This window comes from Fukomys damarensis, unplaced genomic scaffold (assembly GCF_012274545.1).
Source record: "Fukomys damarensis isolate Sample0158 unplaced genomic scaffold, DMR_v1.0_HiC HiC_scaffold_15, whole genome shotgun sequence".
In the NCBI taxonomy this organism is placed as follows: domain Eukaryota; kingdom Metazoa; phylum Chordata; class Mammalia; order Rodentia; family Bathyergidae; genus Fukomys; species Fukomys damarensis.
The window spans coordinates 63,518,274-63,538,284 of NW_022900927.1; the positions used below are offsets into that span (position 1 = coordinate 63,518,274).

Here is a 20,011-nt window from a genome sequence, read left to right on the forward strand (position 1 = left end):
AGTCTGGGAGGCGTCTCTGCTAAGAAACTTTGTTCCATTCAGAATGCCATATTCGCAGCAAAGACCCTCACACTTAACTTTGTGGTCCCCGCTGTCAGAGACTTGGAGAGATGGCAGGAGGTGCAGGGCTGTGGTGAGAACATCTCACTAATCTTCACAGAAGTGGCACTGTGTCCTGACAGCTCACACCCAAGCCTCTGTCAGAAGAAGCCAAGGGCTGGGCACCCAGCACAGCGATTCACTCTCCACATTCCCTGGGGCCACTGCTCACAGAGACCACTTGGCGATAAAGTGCAACTTCCACACGGCTCACAAACAGGAAACAAATACTTCAAAGAAGCAGCAAAATATCCCTCAAAAGTAGGAAAAACACAATAGAAACAGATTCAAAAATGACGAACAAGATAGAATTGGCAATAAAGATGCTAAAACAGTCAGTAGAAATAAATTTCCAACATTCAAGAAAGCGAAGAAAAGCGCAAATATCATGAGGGAAGAAATAAAACACATAAAAGATCTTAAAGGAACGTCTGGAAAGGAAACTATCATATCTGCTTATAATAGGATAACAATAGGTTGTATCACACGGTGGAGTAGGGAGTCTGAACATACAGTAGTAGATTTGGATCTGATGATACAGAAATACTTTTGATTTTATGCATCGTTTCTATTTCTTTGTCTCTGAAGGGGATGAGAGCTAACATTTCTTTATTGTCTAGTTTGTTCCACACTGTTTAGGGCTCCATGAGCGCCTATAATCTCTTGTGGTCTATATCTGGATGTCCCCCCAAAGCCTCATGCATTGCTAGGTGGGGTTTGGGGAGGTGACTGGATCATGGGGAAGTGATTTCATCGCTGAGTCCACTGAGGAGCTTACAGCAGAGAGAGACGTTGGGAGGTGAAGCCTGGTTGGAGGAGGCGCCTCCGGGGGCGTGGCCGGAGGGGTTCCTCTTCCTGGCTCCTCCCCTGACCTCCCCACTTACTTCCACCAGGCTATGTGCAGCTGCGGCCTTCCAGGCCTCTCTACAATGCCACCTTGCCGTGGAGCCAGCCTATTATGGACTGAAATCTCTGGAATTTATTTATGTTTTCCTTTTTTTGGTACCGGGAATCGAACTTGGGACCTTGTGCTTACGAGGCAGGTGGCGGAACCAACCACTGAGCTAAATCTCCGGCCCCTGAAATCTCTAGAAACTTGGAGCCAAAATTACCCTTGTTTCATTTAGTTGTGGTTGTCAGGTAGTCTCTCTCACTGATGAATATCACATCCCCATAATCCAGTTACCTCCCCAAAAACCCACCTAGTAATGTGTGAGTCTTTTAATACAATAATAGCAACTGTCCAAAATTATGCAAAAAAAGTTCAAAAAAATTCAGACGTTTACTAATGAGCTGTGGGAAAACTTCAGTTGGTAAAATTATGTAACACTGGATCCCTTTAGGAAAGGTGACAACCAAGAGGGCTAGGAAGACAAATCTGAAAAATATTCCTGAAAACTCCCACTTTGGTAAAAACTAGAAACCAATTGATCTACTTACTTCAATGAACCCCAAGTTCAGTATAAACTGGAGGGAATTTGTCATCCAATGGAAGTAAACCAGTGATGAAGATGAAAATCTTAGCTGGGCGTGGTGGTGCACACCTGTGAGCCCAGATGCTTGGGAGGCTGAGACAAGAACATCTAAATTGCCTACGAAACTTAGCAAGACCCTGTCTCAAAAATTAATATGCAAATGGTGCTGGGGACGTATCTCAGTGCAAAGGTCTGGGTTCAGTCCCTGTAAGAAATGTCGCACAAGAGACCAAATAGATACAGGCTTTGTGTGAGCAAAAGGCTGGTTTATTCTCTACCCAGTGCGGATGGGCTGAGATCAAGAAAGATGTCAGCAACTGGCCAGAGAAGAAGCAAAGTTTTATAGGGCTTGGGAAGGGGTGCTGGCTTAAGGAATCTGTGTGGAATGCTTGTGGTCCAGGCTCCCAGGATGGTCAGGCCAGGTGAGCAGTAATTCCGGATTTCTCAGCACGTGGAGATTGCACCTCCTGTCCTGAATTTTCTTTATGGCCATCTGTACTGAGGACAGCATGGACCTTTATTGGTTTCCTGTTGTTTGTTGAAGACTCAGGTTTCCTGAGAGGTTGTCACTCAGGTCAGGCATGATAGTCCCCAGAACTACAAAAAAGAGAAAAAGAAAGAACCTAGGGATTTAGCTCAGTGGTGCCACCTCCTGCCTCACAAGCAGCAGGTCCCAAGTTCAATCCCTGGTACAAAAGAAAGGAGGGGAAAGGAAAGAAAGAGAACAAGAACAATAAAAGAAAGAGAAAAATAAGTGGTGCATACAAGTAATGCTCACACTTCCAAGGCTGAGGTAGGAGGATCATGAGTTTGAGGCCAGTCTGTAATACAGAGTGAGCTCAAGTCCATCCTGCACTGTATATTAAAGCCCTCAGTCACAAAATAAAGTAAATTACACCAATGTTGACTATTACAGGAAAGTCATTTAAATAAATTCTGAGTGTTGAAAAACTTACAAGTGCTCAGCGATTGAGTATTAGAGAATAATTAATGACCAGAACCGGCCCCCTTCTATGGGATCAGTTACCACAGAAACACCAGCTGCCCTATAGGACTTGCTGGAGCTCTCTCACAGAGGCGTACTAAGTTAGATGTTTAGTTACCTCTGAAAAGCTTTCCCATGGAGACTGACAGTCACTGTGGTTTGGGGGATTTATCAGGAATGGGGTCTCACTGTGCTGACCAGGTTGGTCTTGAACTCCTGACTCAGGCAATCTTTGCTTCTCAGGCTCCCAGACACTGGACTGCAGGTCTGCACCATCTCACCCAGCAGTTAGAAAGAAATAAGAGCTTTGGGTTCCACAAACTCATCTCACAGGTGGTTGTCAGGCAAACTTATCCTTTTTTGTTTTGTTTTTGTTTTTCTAAGACAAGGAGGTCACTAGGAGGCCCAGGCTGGCCTGAAGCTTCTGATCCTCCTGCCTCAGCGCCCTAAATGCTGGGATTGAGAGTGTGCACAAGTGTGCCCGGCTCCACAGTTGCCCTTCTCACAGTTTTCCTGGTACTGGGGGTTGAATACAAGGCCTTGATGCTGAGCTACACCCAGTCCCTTTTATGTGCATTTTCCCTGAGTCAGGGTCTGGCTATGTTGCCCCAGGGCTGGTGTCATCCTAGAAGGTGGGGTCCTCCTAGGCCCCGCCCCTGTCCCTCAGCTCCTCAACCAGCCCGTGGCAGCAGCTCTTTGGACTCTGAGACCCAGACCTCTCCCAGGCAGCCTCTAGACTCAGGGGGCGGGGCCGAGACTGTGATTGGCGAAAATCAAGGTGCGGGCAAAACCACGGGCGGGGCCCCTAGGCTCTGGCCAAACTTTCCGCCTATTAGGCCTCGGGTTCAGCCTAGGGTTGGGCCGAGGGTTGGGCCGAGGTGCCGGCCTATTGCGGGGCCTCCTTGGAGTCGAAGGGCGGGGCCGAGGTCTGCCTTGGCGGTTTCCACATTCGCGCATCAGCATCAGCGCCCAGCAGCCGGCGAGGCTCGGTTCCCCACAACTCTCAGCCGGGAAGAGCATGGCTTCAGGCGGCCCTGCGCAGAGAACGCAGGATGGTGGATCCTCGAGAAGTTAAGAAAGTAGATTTATTCTTATATTCTGCTCATTCCGTTGATTTTTGAAGGCCTGGTCTCACTGTGCAGTGTGGGCTGGCCTTGAATTGGCTATTTATTATTTTCTGTGTCTGAATTTAATTCAGAGTCGTAACGGAGCCGCATCTTAGCCTTGTGCCTGTGGTTCCAGTAGTGTGGACAGGGACGCCTTAGGGAGCAGATAGAGACTGGGCAGGGGCGGGCCGGGGCAGCACTGAGATATAAATAAATCAGTGCGTTTACAGACCTCAGCGTCGTTTGCGGCTGTGACTAGATGCCCTCCCAAAGTCTCAGGCAGCCCTTTTAGAAGGTGGCTGAATCTGAAATGTGTGATGCTGGGATTAAGGACCTGCGATTACCAAGCCATCCCATCTCAGAAAAAATAGGAGGGGGTGCTTACCTTGCATGAGCGAGGTCCTGGGTTCAAATCCTGGTGTTATAAAAACAACAGCAGTAATCAATATTTTCCACCTCGATATTCACGTTATTTCTTACATAATTCTTTTTCCATACTTCACAATTTACAATCTCATGTAAAGCTATCACTCCAACAACATTAACACATCTAAAGGCACCACTATATAGATTTTATTCTTTCTTTCTTTCTTTCTCTTTCCTTCCTTCCTTCCTTCCTTCCTTCCTTCCTTCCTTCCTTCCTTTCTTTCTTGGTACCAAACCCTGTGGCTCTCTACGGTTACAGGCTGGAGGTCTTGTCCAAGTTCTTCATGTCCTGAACAAATAATTGAGCAGGACCACAAAAAGCATCAACAGGATCAAAGATTGATCTTCGTTTTGCAGACAGGGTCTTGCTATGTAGCCCAGGGTGGCCTTGAACTTGCAATGATCCTCCTGCCTCAGAGAACATTCAGTTAAAAGATTGATTACATATATCTTAACCCATGTCCCATTTGACCTAAGAAATCACCAGCAACACTGTGGCTACAACACTTACTCCAGGATAACTGTGGGTCACAATCCTGACCTCACCTCCAAAGTGTGCCACTAAATACCTTGCTTTTATTCTTTTTTCCCCATTGCTGTAGTGTATCTCCCGTCTTTGGAAACAAAAGATGCCATTATGTATATAAAGTTCTGTATTTCAATTTACAAAATAGAATTAGGATTCTACTACTGAAAATTAAAAGAATGGAGGTAGTGACCTACAATTTTTTTCTAAGGATGAAATATAAGTCAACGAGAGTAGTTAAGGACAACTTGCCACTCCCAGAGGAGTGGCCAATGCCCAGGGATCCCTGAGACATGTCTCAGGTGATGCACAATACCCATGTCCCAGCAAAGTCCAACCATTAATGACGGGGGACAGATGTAAAATCGAACAAGACGCAACATGGTTCTGCCAGAAGAGAAAATCAGAATGCTCATGGCAGCACCACTTACGGTACAGAAGGGAAAGTTAAATATGTCCATGCATGCCTGTGTGAATCAGCTGTCCCATTGCGGGGACACACTATCGACTCCCAGGACTTGAAGGAGGAAAGGCTAACGGGGCTCATGGTTTTGGGGTGTTCAGTCCATGGTTGGCTGCTCTGAGGCAAGAGCATCATGGCAGAAGATAAGCAAAAGAAAGCAGCTCGGTTCATGGTGATGGAAGCGAGCAGGGGGTGCACCGGAGTGAGTGGGGGAGGGACAGATGCAGACCCGGGGTCACACTGCGCGGCCGTCCAAGCCCCTGGGGCCTCCTAAGCTAATGAAGGCCACCCTCCATCTTCCCTATCACAATGCCTTTCAGGAGCAATGTACTGACTGATCACTCTGGATAAAGACAGTGTGCTAAACTGAGACGAAGACATCGCTGAGCCAGGTGAGCGTCGGGCACCATACTCCCAGCTGCTCGGGAGGCTGAGGCAGGTGGATCACAGGTTTGAGTCCCCTTGGGCAACTTAGTGAGACCCTATCTCAAAATGCAAAATCAGAAAGATTTGTAGATGTTGCTCAGTACAAAGAACCTGTGTTCAACCCCATAAAATACCCACACCCTGCGCATGTGCGTGCGCACACACACACACACACACACACACACACACACACGCCTCTGAGGACAGAGAAACGAAACTTGATGACTTGCTATTCTTCTTTATGATTATCAACAGAAACTTTATTACTCATGGATTCCGGGAACAACTGAAGGATAGGCGGTATAAAGGGGGGAAGAGGGACAGAGGGAGAAAGAATCCTACAAGAAGGGAGGGCCAGACCAGGGAGATAAGAAACACGGATAGGGCACAGGGGCAGTTCTACAGCAGGGGATACTGAACGAAGGGGCAACTGCGTGGGGCACTGAACCCAAAATTAGCCCCAGGAGATGGAATGAGCATCGGCCCAGGTCGGATGGGCGCAGGAAAGAGAGTTAGTAACACTTAGGGCTGAAGGATGCTGGGCTTCTGTCAGGAAATTGGGGCTTGGGTTTGAGCTTCGGGGTGTAACACGGGGAACCCAGTAGTGCTGGCTGCAGGAGGAGCCCCCAGACCCCTCCCCTGGGGGCACCTCACTGACACAGCAGAGACGTCCGCTGGAGTATGGTTGTGGGCTCCAGCCTGTTCCTTAGACACAGCGCTCCAGGCCGAAAGGTTCCCGCGGGATTCAGCGACCAGATCCTCTAGGTTCCGGAGGGTGGGAATCGAGGCACTGTCCGTTCAGGCAGCAATACACAAAGAAGAGGCTGAGAATCAGTCCCACAGAGGCAGCAAGGATAAGCAGGGCTCTTGTTATAAACAGCCACGGGCTCTGCCGGGAACGATACCTGCCCCAGTGGACCGGGTGGCTCCACTCACTCCAGCGCTGAGCACTCCCGCAGAGGGGGTTAAAGCGGCTCCGCACCCGGAACGTGTACACTTTGTGCCTGTCCACACTAGGAAGGGAGAAGCTCTGCTTGTGAGCCACTTGTTCTGTCCAGCTGCTGTCCCTGTCACTCCGATACTGCACCAGATGCTGCAAGCAGTGGTCCACGGGGTAGCTGTTGTTCCAGCTCAGTTCTAGCTGGGATTGGCCCAGGCTGCGAAGGGTGAGATTCTGCGGAGCCCAAGGGATCACCAGGTCCTGCAATTTTAGCTTCTGTTCCCTCTGCCTCCCGGGTTCCCGTTGGTCCTGGAGCCTGACCACGAATGTTTCATAGAGATGGATCTCACTTCCGGGCAACCAACAGCCGGAAGTGACCTCTTCTGAGAACAGGTAGTGACCACACTCCTGGACTCTCTCAGAGTTCTTGTAGCCATATTGCAGAGTCAGGTTGGCAGGCTGGGGCTCTGAGCTATTCCTCCAAGTGCAATTCATGTACTCGCCATTGAACACAAAGCACTGCACCTCTGGGAGGGGCGGAGGGGAAATGCTGAGAGGCCCAGGGATCTCAGAGGTCAAGAAGGAACCAGCTGCGGCTTCTTCGTCCCCACTGGGGCTGAGGCCCATCGAGGTCAGCCCCAGCAGAGGCAGCTGCAGGAGTAAGAGGGATCTCAGTGGCCGTGGTGGCCTGAACATGGTGCCTGTTCGTTCCACCGTTCGCTGTTCTTCAGGGCTCTGATCACCGTGTTCCGTGGCTGCTGTGGAAGCAAAGAGGAGGGAGCCTGAAATCCACAGTGTGGTGTGGATGTGCGAAGGTTTCTGGGAAACCCAGCGTCCTAGTGAGAGAGCAGCAGATCTGAGAGCCTGGGGCCAGGCTGAGGACAGCAACAGCCCCAGGGAGCGAGTGAGCCAGGCCACAGGACTCCGCTTCTCAGAGATGTGCTGAGACTCCGGGGCCAGGGGCCATGTACAGCTTTGGCCTCTCTGGATGAACCTGCAGTGAGGGCGAAGGGACCTTATGCTCTAGACTGGCACCTGTACTCCTGGCACTCTGCTAGGCTGAGGCAGGAGAATGGCAAGTTTCAGCCCAGACTGTATAACTTAGCTACTTAACAAGGCCCCATCTCTAAATACAAAATTTTAAAAAGATTGAGGTTGTATGTAGCTCAGTGTAAAGGCCCTATGTTCAATCCGAAGTATCAAACACCAAAAACAAGACAAAACTGTGCTAAGAATACAAACGTCATCCTGAAAGTCTTTCATTTGGCGGAGCACGGTGGCAGACACTTTAACAGCAGCACTTGGGAGGCTGAGGCAGGAGGGTCATTGAAAGTTCAAGCCCAGCTAGTGCTCCAGAGCCCAGGTCACAGCCAAACTGAACTACACAGAAGACGCAGTCACACAGATAAGAATGCTGTACCTTCATGTGGTCAGGCCTGTCTTTTCCAAGCAGCTTTTGGGGTGTGTGTGTGTGTGTGTGTGTGTGTGTGTGTGTCTGGGGATGGAACCCAGACCTCATACATGCTAGGCAAGTGCTCCCCCACTAAACTGCACCTGCAGCCGTTTTTCAGAATTTTATTTGGAGACAAGATCTCATGAAGTGGCCCATGCAGTCCTAGAACCTGTGGGTCTCTATCCTTCGCCTGGTCTCTCTTTCCTTTGACACTGCCAACATAGACCACAGACTCCCTGGTGGTGAACACCGCTTTCCTTTGCTTTTCCTGTGTTGTTCAGACTGGCCTCGAACATAGTACATAGCCCAGGCTGGCCCCAAACTCCTGGTGAACTTCCTGCCTCGGCCTATGGAGTCTTGGATTACAGGAGTGAACCAATGTACCCAGCTAATTCCTGTTTCTTTGGGAAAGAATACAGAAGGTATTGGGAGCGAGATGGCCGCAGAGAACAGGCATAGGAACAGCACTCTTGGCTGCCTTGTCCTCTCCGTCTGGGTGGGATTCTGCCAAGGCTGCTGGTTAGGTCACGGTTCCTCCATGATGGCTGTAACTTTTCACTTGGAAATAACTTCACATTCACAGAAAAGCTACAACACAAGTACAATTCCTCTCTGCTAACTGTATCAACAACGGGTATCTTTGGCTCCCCTCCTTATGTTCTTTGTCTGTTTGGATACAGGTCCTCAGTAAGCTGCCCAGGCTGGACTTGAATTCAAGATGTTCCTGCTCTCCCTCAGGAGGACCTGGGGTGACAGGCGTAGGCCACTGCTCTATGCTGCTCTGTCACATTTTTTAGCCTTCTCTCTCTACCTAATTACAAAAAAATCACTCAAGGGAGAGAGTCTTAGAATTCATGTCTACTTAACCTCAATCGTCAGCGGCAAAGCCTAAGCATGAAAATATTCTCTTGTACATAGACAGTAAAATGATCAAAGGCAGAAAATTCAGTATGAACACAATACTATTATGGGAGCCAGGATCTGTAGTTCAACTTTAGCCACCTGAGTAACATCCGGCTTGGTTTTTAATCTCCCTTCAGGTCAGCATCTTAGTTGCTTCCTCGTATCTGAGACAAATCCCTGACACCCACAGTTTAAAGGAGGAGAGGTTGATTTTGACTCACAGTTGTAGAAGCCTTGGTCCCTGCGTGGTCAGCGGTTCCTAGGGAGATTGGGTGGGGTGCAAGGGCCTGGGCGGAAGAGCCTGGGCAGAGGGGAGCTGCTCACCAGGAAGCAGAGAGAAGCGGGAAGCAGGAGGGAGATAAACCCTTCCAGGCCACGCCCCAAGGGCCGCCTCCCGCCAGGCCCCGCCCTGAAGAGCGCCATTCAGTGGTGAAGGAACGGATGGGCGGATCCACTGATGAGAATACACTTCCCAGGCAAAAGTCACCGCTCAGAAGCCCACCTCTGAGCACAGGAGGCTTTGGGGGACACCCTGGAGGGAATAGAGAGCAGGCACCCAGTCTTCTCCAAAATGTGCGAGGCTTCTGTGGTCATCATTTTCTCTTTCATGACTTCAAATTTTTTTCTCTGGTACTGAGGATCGGACCTACTGAATATAGGCCTTTAGCACTGACATGCAGCCAAACCTCTTCTTGTTTATTTTGAGAGAGGGTCTTACTAAGTTGCTAAATTGCCCAGGCTATTAACTACATAATGAATTGATGGTCAGCCTAAACCACGTAGCAAGACCCTATGTCCAAAACAAACAAAACAATAAACCTCAAAACAAAACAACAACAACAAAAAAACAGAAAAATATTTTTAGAAGAGACAAGGAAAATCATAACCAAAATTAAAATAATTTCCCCTGGCTTGGCTTGAACATTCGATACTCCTGCCTCAGCCTCCCAGAGTGCTGGGATTGCTGGCAAGCAGCACCATGCCCAGCAGGACTGAAATTTCTAAAGAAGATAGAACAGAATTTTCAGAATGTACCTCGTTGATATCTACCTGCTATTTCCTCATTGACAGAAAAGAAGACAAGGACTACCATCGTGACTACAAATCGTGACTACAAGTTTGAAAAAGTGAATTGCCTAAGCTGGTTCTCAGCTTCTGTTCCTCCTGCCCTAGGCTCCTCGAATTCGGGGATGACGGGCATGCACGAGCACACCCGGCATGACTTTGCAATCTTGGAAGAAGATCAGTAATTTTATCATATTCCTCGGCTGAGGTCTGTCTGGTGCTTCCCATGATCAGATTCAGGCTGCGCATTCCTGACAAGATCCTGCAGGAGACACTGGGTCCTTCCGTGGGGTCACTGAGGGAGGCAGCTGGTCCTTTGTGCCTGGTCCTGGGGAGGTCAATGCTGACCACGTGGCTAAGACAGTGTCCTGTGAGGTCCCGCAGTGGGTGCGGCTCCTTCCTTCTCTGTGGCAGACAGGCATCGAGGGGGCGATGGCTACACACTGTCCTCATCAGGGGCCACGCCCTGGCTCTTCCCTGTGCTAAGGATTCCCTCTTTCCTGTCTTCTGTATCTGTCAGCTGATATTCTGCTCTGAGTCAGGGCTTTCTCTTTTCGTGATGACTTCTTTATTCATATCAACTTTGGTTTTTATGCTTGACACAGGGTCTCACTATGCAGCTCAGGCTGGCCTTGAGCTCACTATGTTGCCCAGGCTGGCCTAGATCTCATGATCCTCCTACTTTAGTCTCTGAGTGCTGGGGTCACAAGCGAGGGCCACCACACCTGGCTCCCGGGCCATATTCCTGTGCTCTGGGAGCAGACACAGTCTCAGGCAGGGGCACTGCGGAGGATCATTATCAGGCCTACTTATTTCCGGAGTCAAGATTCTGGGACCCATGCTGAAGTCCAGCCCCGTGGGAATCCCAAGTGGACCCCTGCGGTCATCTCCAGGCCCACAGTGCTGGGGCCAGTTCATCCCACATCGTGCATGGAGGTCTCTGCAGTGAGATCCACCTTGGTCCTCAGCCCATTCTTGGGATCTGCAGCTATGCGGGCTCCAAGCAACTTCAACCCAGGCTGCAGGGAGGGGAATGGTCTGCAGGACACGGAGGAGGCCATCGAGGAACTCAGGGAGCAGCAGCAGCACCACGCTCCTGCTCCGGGTCTCAGGGCCTGCTCATCAGCACACATTTAAGAAAAGGAAGTATTTCCTAGATACAAATATGTGAATTTACCCCCACGGCTAAACTAGATGAAGACCAAACCACAATGAAAATTATGGCACCATGATTTTCAGCATTAAGCAGACAGGATTCTAGATGTAAAATAGTTTTGATTTGCAAAAGTGGCTAATTGCTTTAACTAGATTACAGCCCGAGATTCTGGGAGCCAGGTAAGAGCAATTTGAAAGCTCACTGGCACACAGGTTGTTTAGGGTCCTGAAGGTAGAGTGAAGCTGAAAGAATAAAAATAATCGTTTAGGAAATGCTTGAACCTGTAACTCCCAACTGTTTTGTTTCGCAGCGGATATTAGCAACCTCTGCTGATTGCCGGCACCCTCCCCTCCCACTGCAGCTCTGCCTTCTGGGTAGAATTAGCCCCAGGCATCTCTAGCTACACTTGTGGGATCCAAATAAATACGAAAATCTGTCTGCTGAGTTCCCCTAGTGCAAGGGAGAGTCTGTGACCAAACTCCTGATGTACATTGTTATCATTTGGGGTGTGTGTGTGTGTGTGTGTGTGTGGCAGTGGGCATTGAACCCATGGCCTTCACAGTGAGCTAGATCCCTATGCCTTTGCTTTTTTTTTTTGAAACAGATTCTGGCTATGTTACTACACTGCTGAAGTTGGACTAGAACTTGCAATATTCCTGCCTCAGCCTCCCAGAATGCTGGCATAGCAGGCATGAGCCACTGTGCCCAGGTGGACCGCAATCTTATTTCCCTCCTTTCCAATATTTTGAAAACACTTCCTGGTTAATATCCAATTACTATCCAGGCACAACACCCATTCCCTTAGGATTTGAACTTCTCCTAGTAACAGTGTTTTACGGTGTATATGTAGGTGTCTCCCCAGAGTCCCCTGTGCTCACAGGTGGGCTTTGGGGAGGTGACTGGATAATGGGAGTGTGACACTCATCAGCGGATCAGCCCACTGGTGGCTTTATAGCAGAACATGACTTGGGAAGCCCGGTGGGAGGAGGTAGGCCACTGGGGTGTGGCTGGGGTGGGTAGAACTCCCACCCTCCTGCGATTTTTCTCCCTCTACTTCCTGTCCCCATGCCATAGCACTTTCTCTGCCACTCTGCCCTTCTGACTTGGAGCCAGCTGACTATGGACTGAAACCTCTACAAACCATGAGCCAAAATAAACCTCTCCTTACTTCCTGTCCCCATGCCATAGCACTTTCTCTGCCACTCTGCCCTTCTGACTTGGAGCCAGCTATGGACTGAAACCTCTACAAACCATGAGCCAAAATAAACCTCTCCTTTTTTAGACTATTGCCTGTCTGGTGTGTATCTCCACTCTAAAAAGAAACTAAGACACTCTGCTTCTGGGATTAGGCTGCAAAGACACTGTGCCTCCTCTTCTCCTTCTGAGTGAAGCCAGCTGACAGGGGACAGAAGTTTGTCTCCCAACTGGTTGTGGCACCAGATGCCAGGAATCCTAATGCTCTGGGAGGCTGAGGCAGGATGATTCCATCCTCAAGTAAGCCTGGGCAATTTAGCAACTTAGCAAAACTTCATCTTAAAATTTAATAAATAAATAAATAAGTGCAAAAAGGGCTGGGGATCTAGTTTGAGGCAAAAGTATTGGGTTCGATTCCCAGTAGGAGAAAAAACAAAAATTGGCTTCAAGCCCCATACAGGGAGGAACTGAGACTACTCCAGTGACCCCAGGAGCAGATTGCCAGCTCCTGTCTGAGAGCCGGAAGCAGATCCTCAGCCATGTGGGCTTTGTGGGGTCCACAGCTCCGACGGCTGCTCACAGCCCTGGAGGATTTGCGGCCAGAGGCACACAGGCTTCTGGCCATAGTGCCCGTGATGTCAGTGTCTGCTGTGTAAGTCCTGAGGCTGGGGTCCTTCATTCCATCACAGTAGATAAGAGGACAACCCCACAGGGATGGAAGGAGGGAAAGGTTGAAACAGAGCCCAGGTCTAGGCGTGTGTGGTCTGCTGTGGAACATCAGGGCAGCCAGGATGGCTTGGACAGAAGAGAGGGAAGGGACGGACGGGAGCTCAGAGCAGCCAGGAACGCAGGTGGCAGGACAGAGGATGGGCTGGGCTTTATCTAAGCCAAATGTGGGACATGAGCAGGTTTGGGCTGTGGAGTGACAGCATGTGACTTAAGCTTTCAGCAGGACCGAGGGAGGGAAGAGTCAGGAGGTGGGCGGCTGGCTTCCTCGGTGGTCCTGGTAGGCAGCGGAGGCAGTGAGAAGAGCACCTCACCTTCCTTGTTTCCTCAGATGCTGTGTGGGGGAAACACGGTTTAACACCGTAAAGGAGCTCAGCACGGTGCTTGGCACACAGGAAGCCCTTGGTAAATGATGGCTGATCTGCAGCTGAGACAGTGCCAGCCCTGGGAATGGAGTGGAGCGGCCCGGTCTAGTTTGGCACTCGAACCTCAGTGACAGGTGGTGAGTACAGGGTTCAGGATGTGAGAGCTGAGACAGGCTTCGCTCACTACCAATGGGAAGACCTGGGAGGGGTTTTCCGGTTTGGATCTGATGTCCTGCAAGCCTCACGCACCCCAGGTGACTGGATCGTGGGTTGATGCTCCTGGGTGGGTTCCTCCACCAGGGTTAACAGCTGAATGCGCTGTTGGGGTCTGGTGCAATGACCCAGGTCATTGGGCAGTGCCTCTGAAGGGTCTTATTAAATACGTTGGGTCATTTTGGTTCGGTGAATATTCAGTTAGAATCTCAGATAGTAAATGAGCTACAGTATAATAATACTGTCACCAAACACAAACATTTCTTATTTCCCTGGAGAGTGAACCCAAGGCCTTTGCATGTCCCAACTGTTCACTTGTTATTTTAAACAGGGCCAAGTTGCCCAGGTTGGCCTCAAACTTGGGATCTTCCTCTCATGTGTAGCTAGGATTACAGGCTATGTGGCCCTGCTCCAAGCTTGGGCAGAATTTTCTGTTGGTCTTGCCAGGGTCCAACCTGATTTTCTCCCCTTTGAAAAGGTTTTCTGCTATCATTTTGCTGTTTGTTTACTGATTACCCAAATCTACTATGCAATGAGCACTCCCCAAAGAAATAAGATTGCATCCTGAAAATGTACTTTTAAAGTAGGACCGATAGCGGTTCCTGGTGCTGGCCATTTCTGGTGTCTTCTGTGACCCTGGACGTCCCTGCAGTCTCGGGTCAGCGGTGGACACTTGCTCACCTGCCCACTCGTTCCTGACCAGGGAAATGCCCTGAGCGCCGTGACTGTGCCTCAGCACTGTTAAGTGTCGTGTCCATCAGCTCCTTGAATCCATGCAACACCGGGACATGCAGACTTCGTCTCCCTTTCACAGAACCCCAGCTTCAGAGCTATGTGGTAACTCACTCACTGGGTCACAGCACCAGAAGGCAGCAGAGCCAAGCGGGGCAATGTCCTCTGAAGGACAGGAAGCTGCTGAAGAGAAAGCAACCCCTCTCCCGACCCAGGCCTTCCTGTCACGCATGGCTTCCCCTGCCTCCTGCTGCCCTGGGACAACGGATGGAGGAGAAAAACAGTCTGCGAACTGAGTTACTGGAAACAGGCATGGAAGATGAAGCAATCCAGGTAGTCAACCCATCTTAGTAGATTTTAAAAACAGTGACAGAGGAAAACAGCTGAATTTGGTCTTATTATTGCCTTGAATAGTCATCATGAAGCTCTGAGGAAGACATTCCCATCCCTGTATTACACACAGGAAGCCAGGGCTCTGAGAGGCGGTGTAAATGATTCCAAGTTACACAGATAGTGAGGCGGCCTGATATGAATCTAGTTCAGTCTTCAGAGGCTTTCTGTTATCTTACTGTAAGACTCACCGTAATAAAAGCTGTTTATTAGAATTTAAACCTCATGGGACCCAAGATCATGTCATTAATTTCTGTATGCTCAGAACGTACACAGCACCTCCCTGGTTGGTAGAAATACTCAAGCAGTGTCTGTGGGCCAGTGAGCCCGCACGAGGGTAAAAAGCACAAAGATGCATCCTAACGCAACACAAATCAGAACTCCCTCACATCCCTTCTGGGCGGACTGCTCCTAGAAAGCAGCATTATGGAGAAGCGTTTTCACAACCCACATCTATGGCTCCGATAGCACGCACAGTCTGACAAAGGCACCGTGTGCATCCAGCCCACGAGGCTGACATTTTCAAGTGGACACTAGGGGTCGGCGAGTCTTTGCTGGAAAAGGTACGTGGGTATCTGAGAAAGGCAGGCCACACTACACAGTCAAACTCATCAACTGCAAATCACTGGAAGGCAGGAAACGGGGTGAGAAAACACCCAGGCACGTGTGTAAATGCTGACAATGGCCTGGCCCTCCCTGTCCACCATGGATGTGCTTTTGGGCTCATGGCTGGGCCCGTCGCCTCTTGTGGACAGGTGAGACGCCAAGGTTTCCAGGCGAGCACACTGTCTAGTACTCCAGCGTTACCGTCTTGGTTTTGAGGTATTCATTTAGGGCTTCCTCACCTAGGGAAAAGAAAAGCAGTTGAAGAACTGAGTTCAAAGGTGGTGTGCCCTCACCAGACTCGACAGCCAGTGCCTCTCAGATTATCTATTTATTTTGGGTTTTTGTTTGTTTGTTTCTGTTTTTGTAGTTCAGGGTGGCTCTGAATTCACTATAAAGCTCAGGCTGGTCTCAAACTCATAGAGAGCCTCCTGCCTCAGCCTCCTGAGTGCTGGGATTATAGCACAACCACCACACCCAGCTACTGATTAACGTTTTTAAAAAGGCAGTACCCTTGTGAGTCCACATCAAACTGCCAGGCAGGAAGTGCCCTTCAGAACAGCCCCAGAGAGGGTTTTGCCATCCTTACCTAAGTCTTTCCCAAAGCCGGACTGTTTGACGCCGCCAAACGGGGCCGCCACGTCGGTCTTGTTGTACGTGTTAATAAACACGGTCCCCGCGTCAAGTTTCTCACTCACATACATGGCTTTGTTTATGTCTCTTGTGAAAACCCCTGAGGCCAAACCATACTCCGTGTTATTTGCTCGCTGTAGCACGCCATCAATGTCCCTGAAAGATTTAGGGAAGACAAGAAAACTTCATTAAATACTGTGGGTGTGGTGGTACACACCTGTGATCCCAGCATTCAGGAGGCGGAGGCAGGAGAATCTCTGGGAGTCGGAGGGCAGGCTGGGCTGCGAGGTTAATACAAGGCCAGCATGGACTACATAGCCAGACCCTGTCTTAAAAAACAAAAACAAATAAAAACTTCATTAAATTAATGCAAAGTACTCCACCATATATTCAACATATTTTCCCTCTGTGCTAGAAGCATGAAAATTTCCCTGCCACCTGCATAAATGTATATAAATGAAATGTTCCAGGTTCACGCTGAGGTAAATCCCCAGCCCAGTGCAATACCTTTTAGAATCAAATATGTGATTTTAGTCCTTTTCCGGGTTATCCTAACACAGCACACCTTTCCCACCCTCCCCTCTGGGCCGCCTTTTTGGACTTCTGGAGCATCCTGTGTCCCTCTCCCATCTGGGTTCTGCTCTCTGGCGCCCTCTCGGGGTGTCAGGGCCTCACTAGCTCAGGGCGGACGAGAGAGAGAGAAGGCCCCGAGCAGCCACCTGGTGAGCCTGGCACATGCCCCTTTCCTTCATTCATTCCAGGCAAAAAGAGAAACAAAAGGGCCCATTTCAGTGCGACAAAGATGGAATGAGCTAACGGTGCCGGGAGCACAGCGGGTGCTCAACGGTCAGCTCTACTCCAGGAGCGTGTGTTCCTCCACATTCGTTGTTTGGGTGTAGCAAGCTCTGCAGTGCTGGCTTCGCTCTTCCTGTGCTTATGATTTGCCTCATGCAAACTGAAGGACGGGCAATCCCAAAGGGCAAGGAGAACACGACTCGCCTCGTACCTCGGTGTCCCGTCAGGTGAGAGGGTACTGATGACTTATGCTCTTCTAATGACAGGACAGTGTAACCCTTAAAAGAGGCATGGTCGTCTCTGCCTTTTGACATCATCTACACTTGTCCTTCAGTGTCTGAAAGAGTGGCTCTGGGACCTCTGTAAGCCCCAAATCTACGGATGCTCTCATCTTCTGGTCCCTTTATATGGCTTGGCTTTTGTGTCTAACCTGTGCACACCCTGCTGTATACTTCACAGAATCTCTAGATCAGTATACAGTAATGCACAATGTAAATGCAATAAAAAATAATTGTGGCACTGCATTGTTCACAGAATAATGACAAAAATGATTGTCTATGTTCAGTACAGATAATTTTTTAAAATATCCCCACTCTGAGGTTGGCTGGACTGCGGATGTGGACCTGGGGTGGGAGGGCCAGCTCAGTGTGTCCACAGGTTGGAGAGCCCAGTTCCAAGGAGCCCGTGGCAGCCTGTCTCCCTCTTCTCACTGTGCACCTAGTACTTAAAAAGGCACACATTTTCTGGAATGTGACCACAGAATGCAAGCCACATTGTTTATCTGCTGCCCCGGGAAAGGGAGTCTGTTCCAAGACTGGAGGGAAAAGGAATCGTGATGTAGTATGGGTTTCAGCACAGTGTCTTTTAGAGGGACGTGCGAGGTCGTCTGAATCCATGTACTTTCAGATTTGCACAGGAAATTTGTGACTTGGAAAGAACCGAGACTCCTCAAACTCACACATCTGGAGGCACTGCACATGGCAGGGGTGCACACATTTAGAGTGGGCAGAGGCAGGAAGATGCCTTAGGACATCCCACTGAGGGCTGTCATATAGCCGTAGCTCTGTGGGGCACTAGAGTAGCAGCAAGCATCATGGTGATGACTTCATCCTCAGAATGGCCCCAGAAGGTAGATGTGATTATGAACTCAGTTTCTCAAGAGAAAAGCTGTGGCCAGTGCTGACAGAGGAAGGAAGGAGGTAGAGGGCCCCATCTCCCCGGGTGCCTGGCTTAACTGCCCATCTCCTTTCCTCTCGTTTGAGGGAAAGCTCTGTGAGGACGCGAGCCTCAAAATGCAGCTATGAGGTCTGAGTGTGTAACAAACACCCAGGCCGTCCTTTGGGGGAATCTATGATGACAGCAAAGTCTTCCCAAATTCTGAATTCATTTTCTTCCAATTCATTACAGGTGAAGGAAACCCAGAGCCATTCTAGAGAATTTTGTGCAGTCTTCCTTTGGGTTCAGTTGCTTTCACGAGCTCAGTTAGTACGTCCTCTTCCACACAGTGAACACAGGGATGGCTTTGTGTCCTATGACAAGCAGCATAGCATTCACAGTTCATAGTGACCACGGACACTTTTTTTTCCTGTATTTTCTGAGGTAGGGTCTTGCTATGCAGTTCAGATTGCTCTTGAACTCACTGTGCACTCCAGCACGGCCTCAAAGTCATGATGATCCTCCTGCCTCAGCCTCCCAAGTGCTGAGATTATAACCATGCCTGGCTAACTATGGTCATTTCTATAAAGGAGCAGAGCATCAGGCTTCTGGGGGCATAATCCACTACGATAGCAACTCCCTTTCTTTGGGAAAATCAGTTTCCTGGCTTCCTTCCACAGCTATATAAATGTGAAAACTAACCCTGATTGTTCTCAGTATTTTGCCTTGGTGCACAGACATTTCCATGTCATCTGCACAAAAACTAGAATTTAATCAGTTACATCATGTCAGCCCCGTAATGTAAAGTGAGAAGCAAAAATCTATTAGGTTCTATAACTGGCCAGCAAAAGCAGATGCTTCTAATTATTCAGCTGAGCTAGTTATGCTGGGGGTGGAGAGTGACAGGATCCCCGACTTCACACAGGGCAGTGGAAGGGTGTCCAGTTCCACTGCACCTGAAGAACATACCCATTTGGGAACTTGGAAATGACCATAATGGGCCCAAAGGACTCCTCTTTGGCGAGGAACATGTGGTCTTCCACATCTGTGAACACGGTTGGTTCCATAAAAAAGCCTTTTTGGAAATAAGAAAGAAAAGAATGTCAATTACAGGTTAAGTCATTTTCAATTAGTAGCTCTTTCATTTAATGACACTACGGTTTCCCTCTGGCTCAGGCAAACTAAGACAAGGTTCGTGTCTCTACTAAGCACTGGAGTCCTAGGTTCTTATTTTTAATGTACTTATTGTGAAAATTTCAAATATGTGTAAAAGTTAAATTAGTAAAATAAAAATTTATGTTTTGCTGTTTGATTTACTTTGACCTTGATGAAACACCTGAAAGCAAGATCCCAATGTAATCTTCACTCCCAAAGAATTCAGTGCAAACCAGTTAAAAATCAGGACTCTTTTCATACGGTCAGCCTGTGGTATCACAGCGAACAAAACGTGCGCTCACTCTGCACTTGTAGTGTGTACTTTTTACTCATATTGCTTGAAAATGTCTTTCTTTACAATGAATTTATTTGAATTAGAATTCACACAAGTTCTACACATGGCCCTTGGTGGTCAGATTTCTTGAATGTCTTTTAATCTAAATATTTCTGGTCTTGCCTTTATTTTTTTATGCCATGACTTGTTGAAGGCACAAAAAAGGGTGAGCTGCTGAGTAGGAAACCTCACATTTTAAATGTGTCACTCCTTCCTTGGGACGGCATTTGTTTCTGTTATAAATTTCTTTCTTCACAAACCATTCATTAGTAAATGCTTTCATAAAGAGGTGAACCCTTGACCACCCTCCATCTCTACCACCCCTTCCAGCTCAGAAAACCAACACTCTGTACCCATTAAACAGTAGCCCCTGCCTTCTCCCCGACTCTTTATAAAGCGGAGGTCTGACCCACGATGGGGTGATTACTTGTGGGTTAAGTCTCTCCAGAGAGCACTCATCATGGGTGCCACTGTGTGCTACACCCGGTGTCCCCAGGAGACACACGTCCAGCCGTCTCCCTCACTGCTGCCCAGACTGACCAGTGGCTTCAGTGAGGACAGCCTGACCCTTCCAATGCGGGGCTGCGCTCTCCTCTGCTGACCCTCAAGCAGCCTCGGGTGTGACGCTTTGGTGCCGAGTAGAGACCCGGTCCCTGTCGACCACCTGCCTGACCACATGAGCCTCCACCGGCC

General features: G+C 49.1%; 2 protein-coding genes and 1 long non-coding RNA gene across 4 annotated transcripts in view; 1 reads left to right on the top strand and 2 right to left on the bottom strand.

Moving 5' to 3' along the window:
* The first annotated feature begins 3,386 nt into the window (after window positions 1–3,386).
* On the top strand, window positions 3,387–14,185 carry LOC104867062. Its single transcript, XR_781656.1, has 4 exons — window positions 3,387–3,638; window positions 5,401–5,472; window positions 13,275–13,445; window positions 14,109–14,185. It is a non-coding gene; the product is annotated as an uncharacterized LOC104867062 (long non-coding RNA).
* Window positions 5,719–9,200, bottom strand: LOC104867060 (cytokine receptor common subunit gamma-like). The gene is given in 4 exon segments (XM_033763873.1): window positions 5,719–6,202; window positions 6,205–6,302; window positions 6,304–7,204; window positions 9,024–9,200. Coding segments are annotated over 3 exon segments (1,179 nt in total). The 5' UTR covers window positions 7,143–7,204; window positions 9,024–9,200; the 3' UTR covers window positions 5,719–5,960.
* A 614-nt stretch (window positions 14,186–14,799) lies between the features above and the next one.
* Window positions 14,800–20,011, bottom strand: part of Aldh1l2 (aldehyde dehydrogenase 1 family member L2) — a 36,157-nt gene continuing 30,945 nt past the window's right edge. For both annotated transcript variants that reach the window (XM_033763872.1, XM_010631321.3), the window contains 3 exons: window positions 18,799–18,904; window positions 15,836–16,035; window positions 14,800–15,488 (listed from right to left, as the gene is read on the bottom strand). In XM_033763872.1, coding sequence (XP_033619763.1) covers window positions 15,433–15,488; window positions 15,836–16,035; window positions 18,799–18,904 — 362 coding nt within the window. In that variant the 3' untranslated portion in view covers window positions 14,800–15,432. The remainder of the gene's footprint in view (window positions 15,489–15,835; window positions 16,036–18,798; window positions 18,905–20,011) is intronic.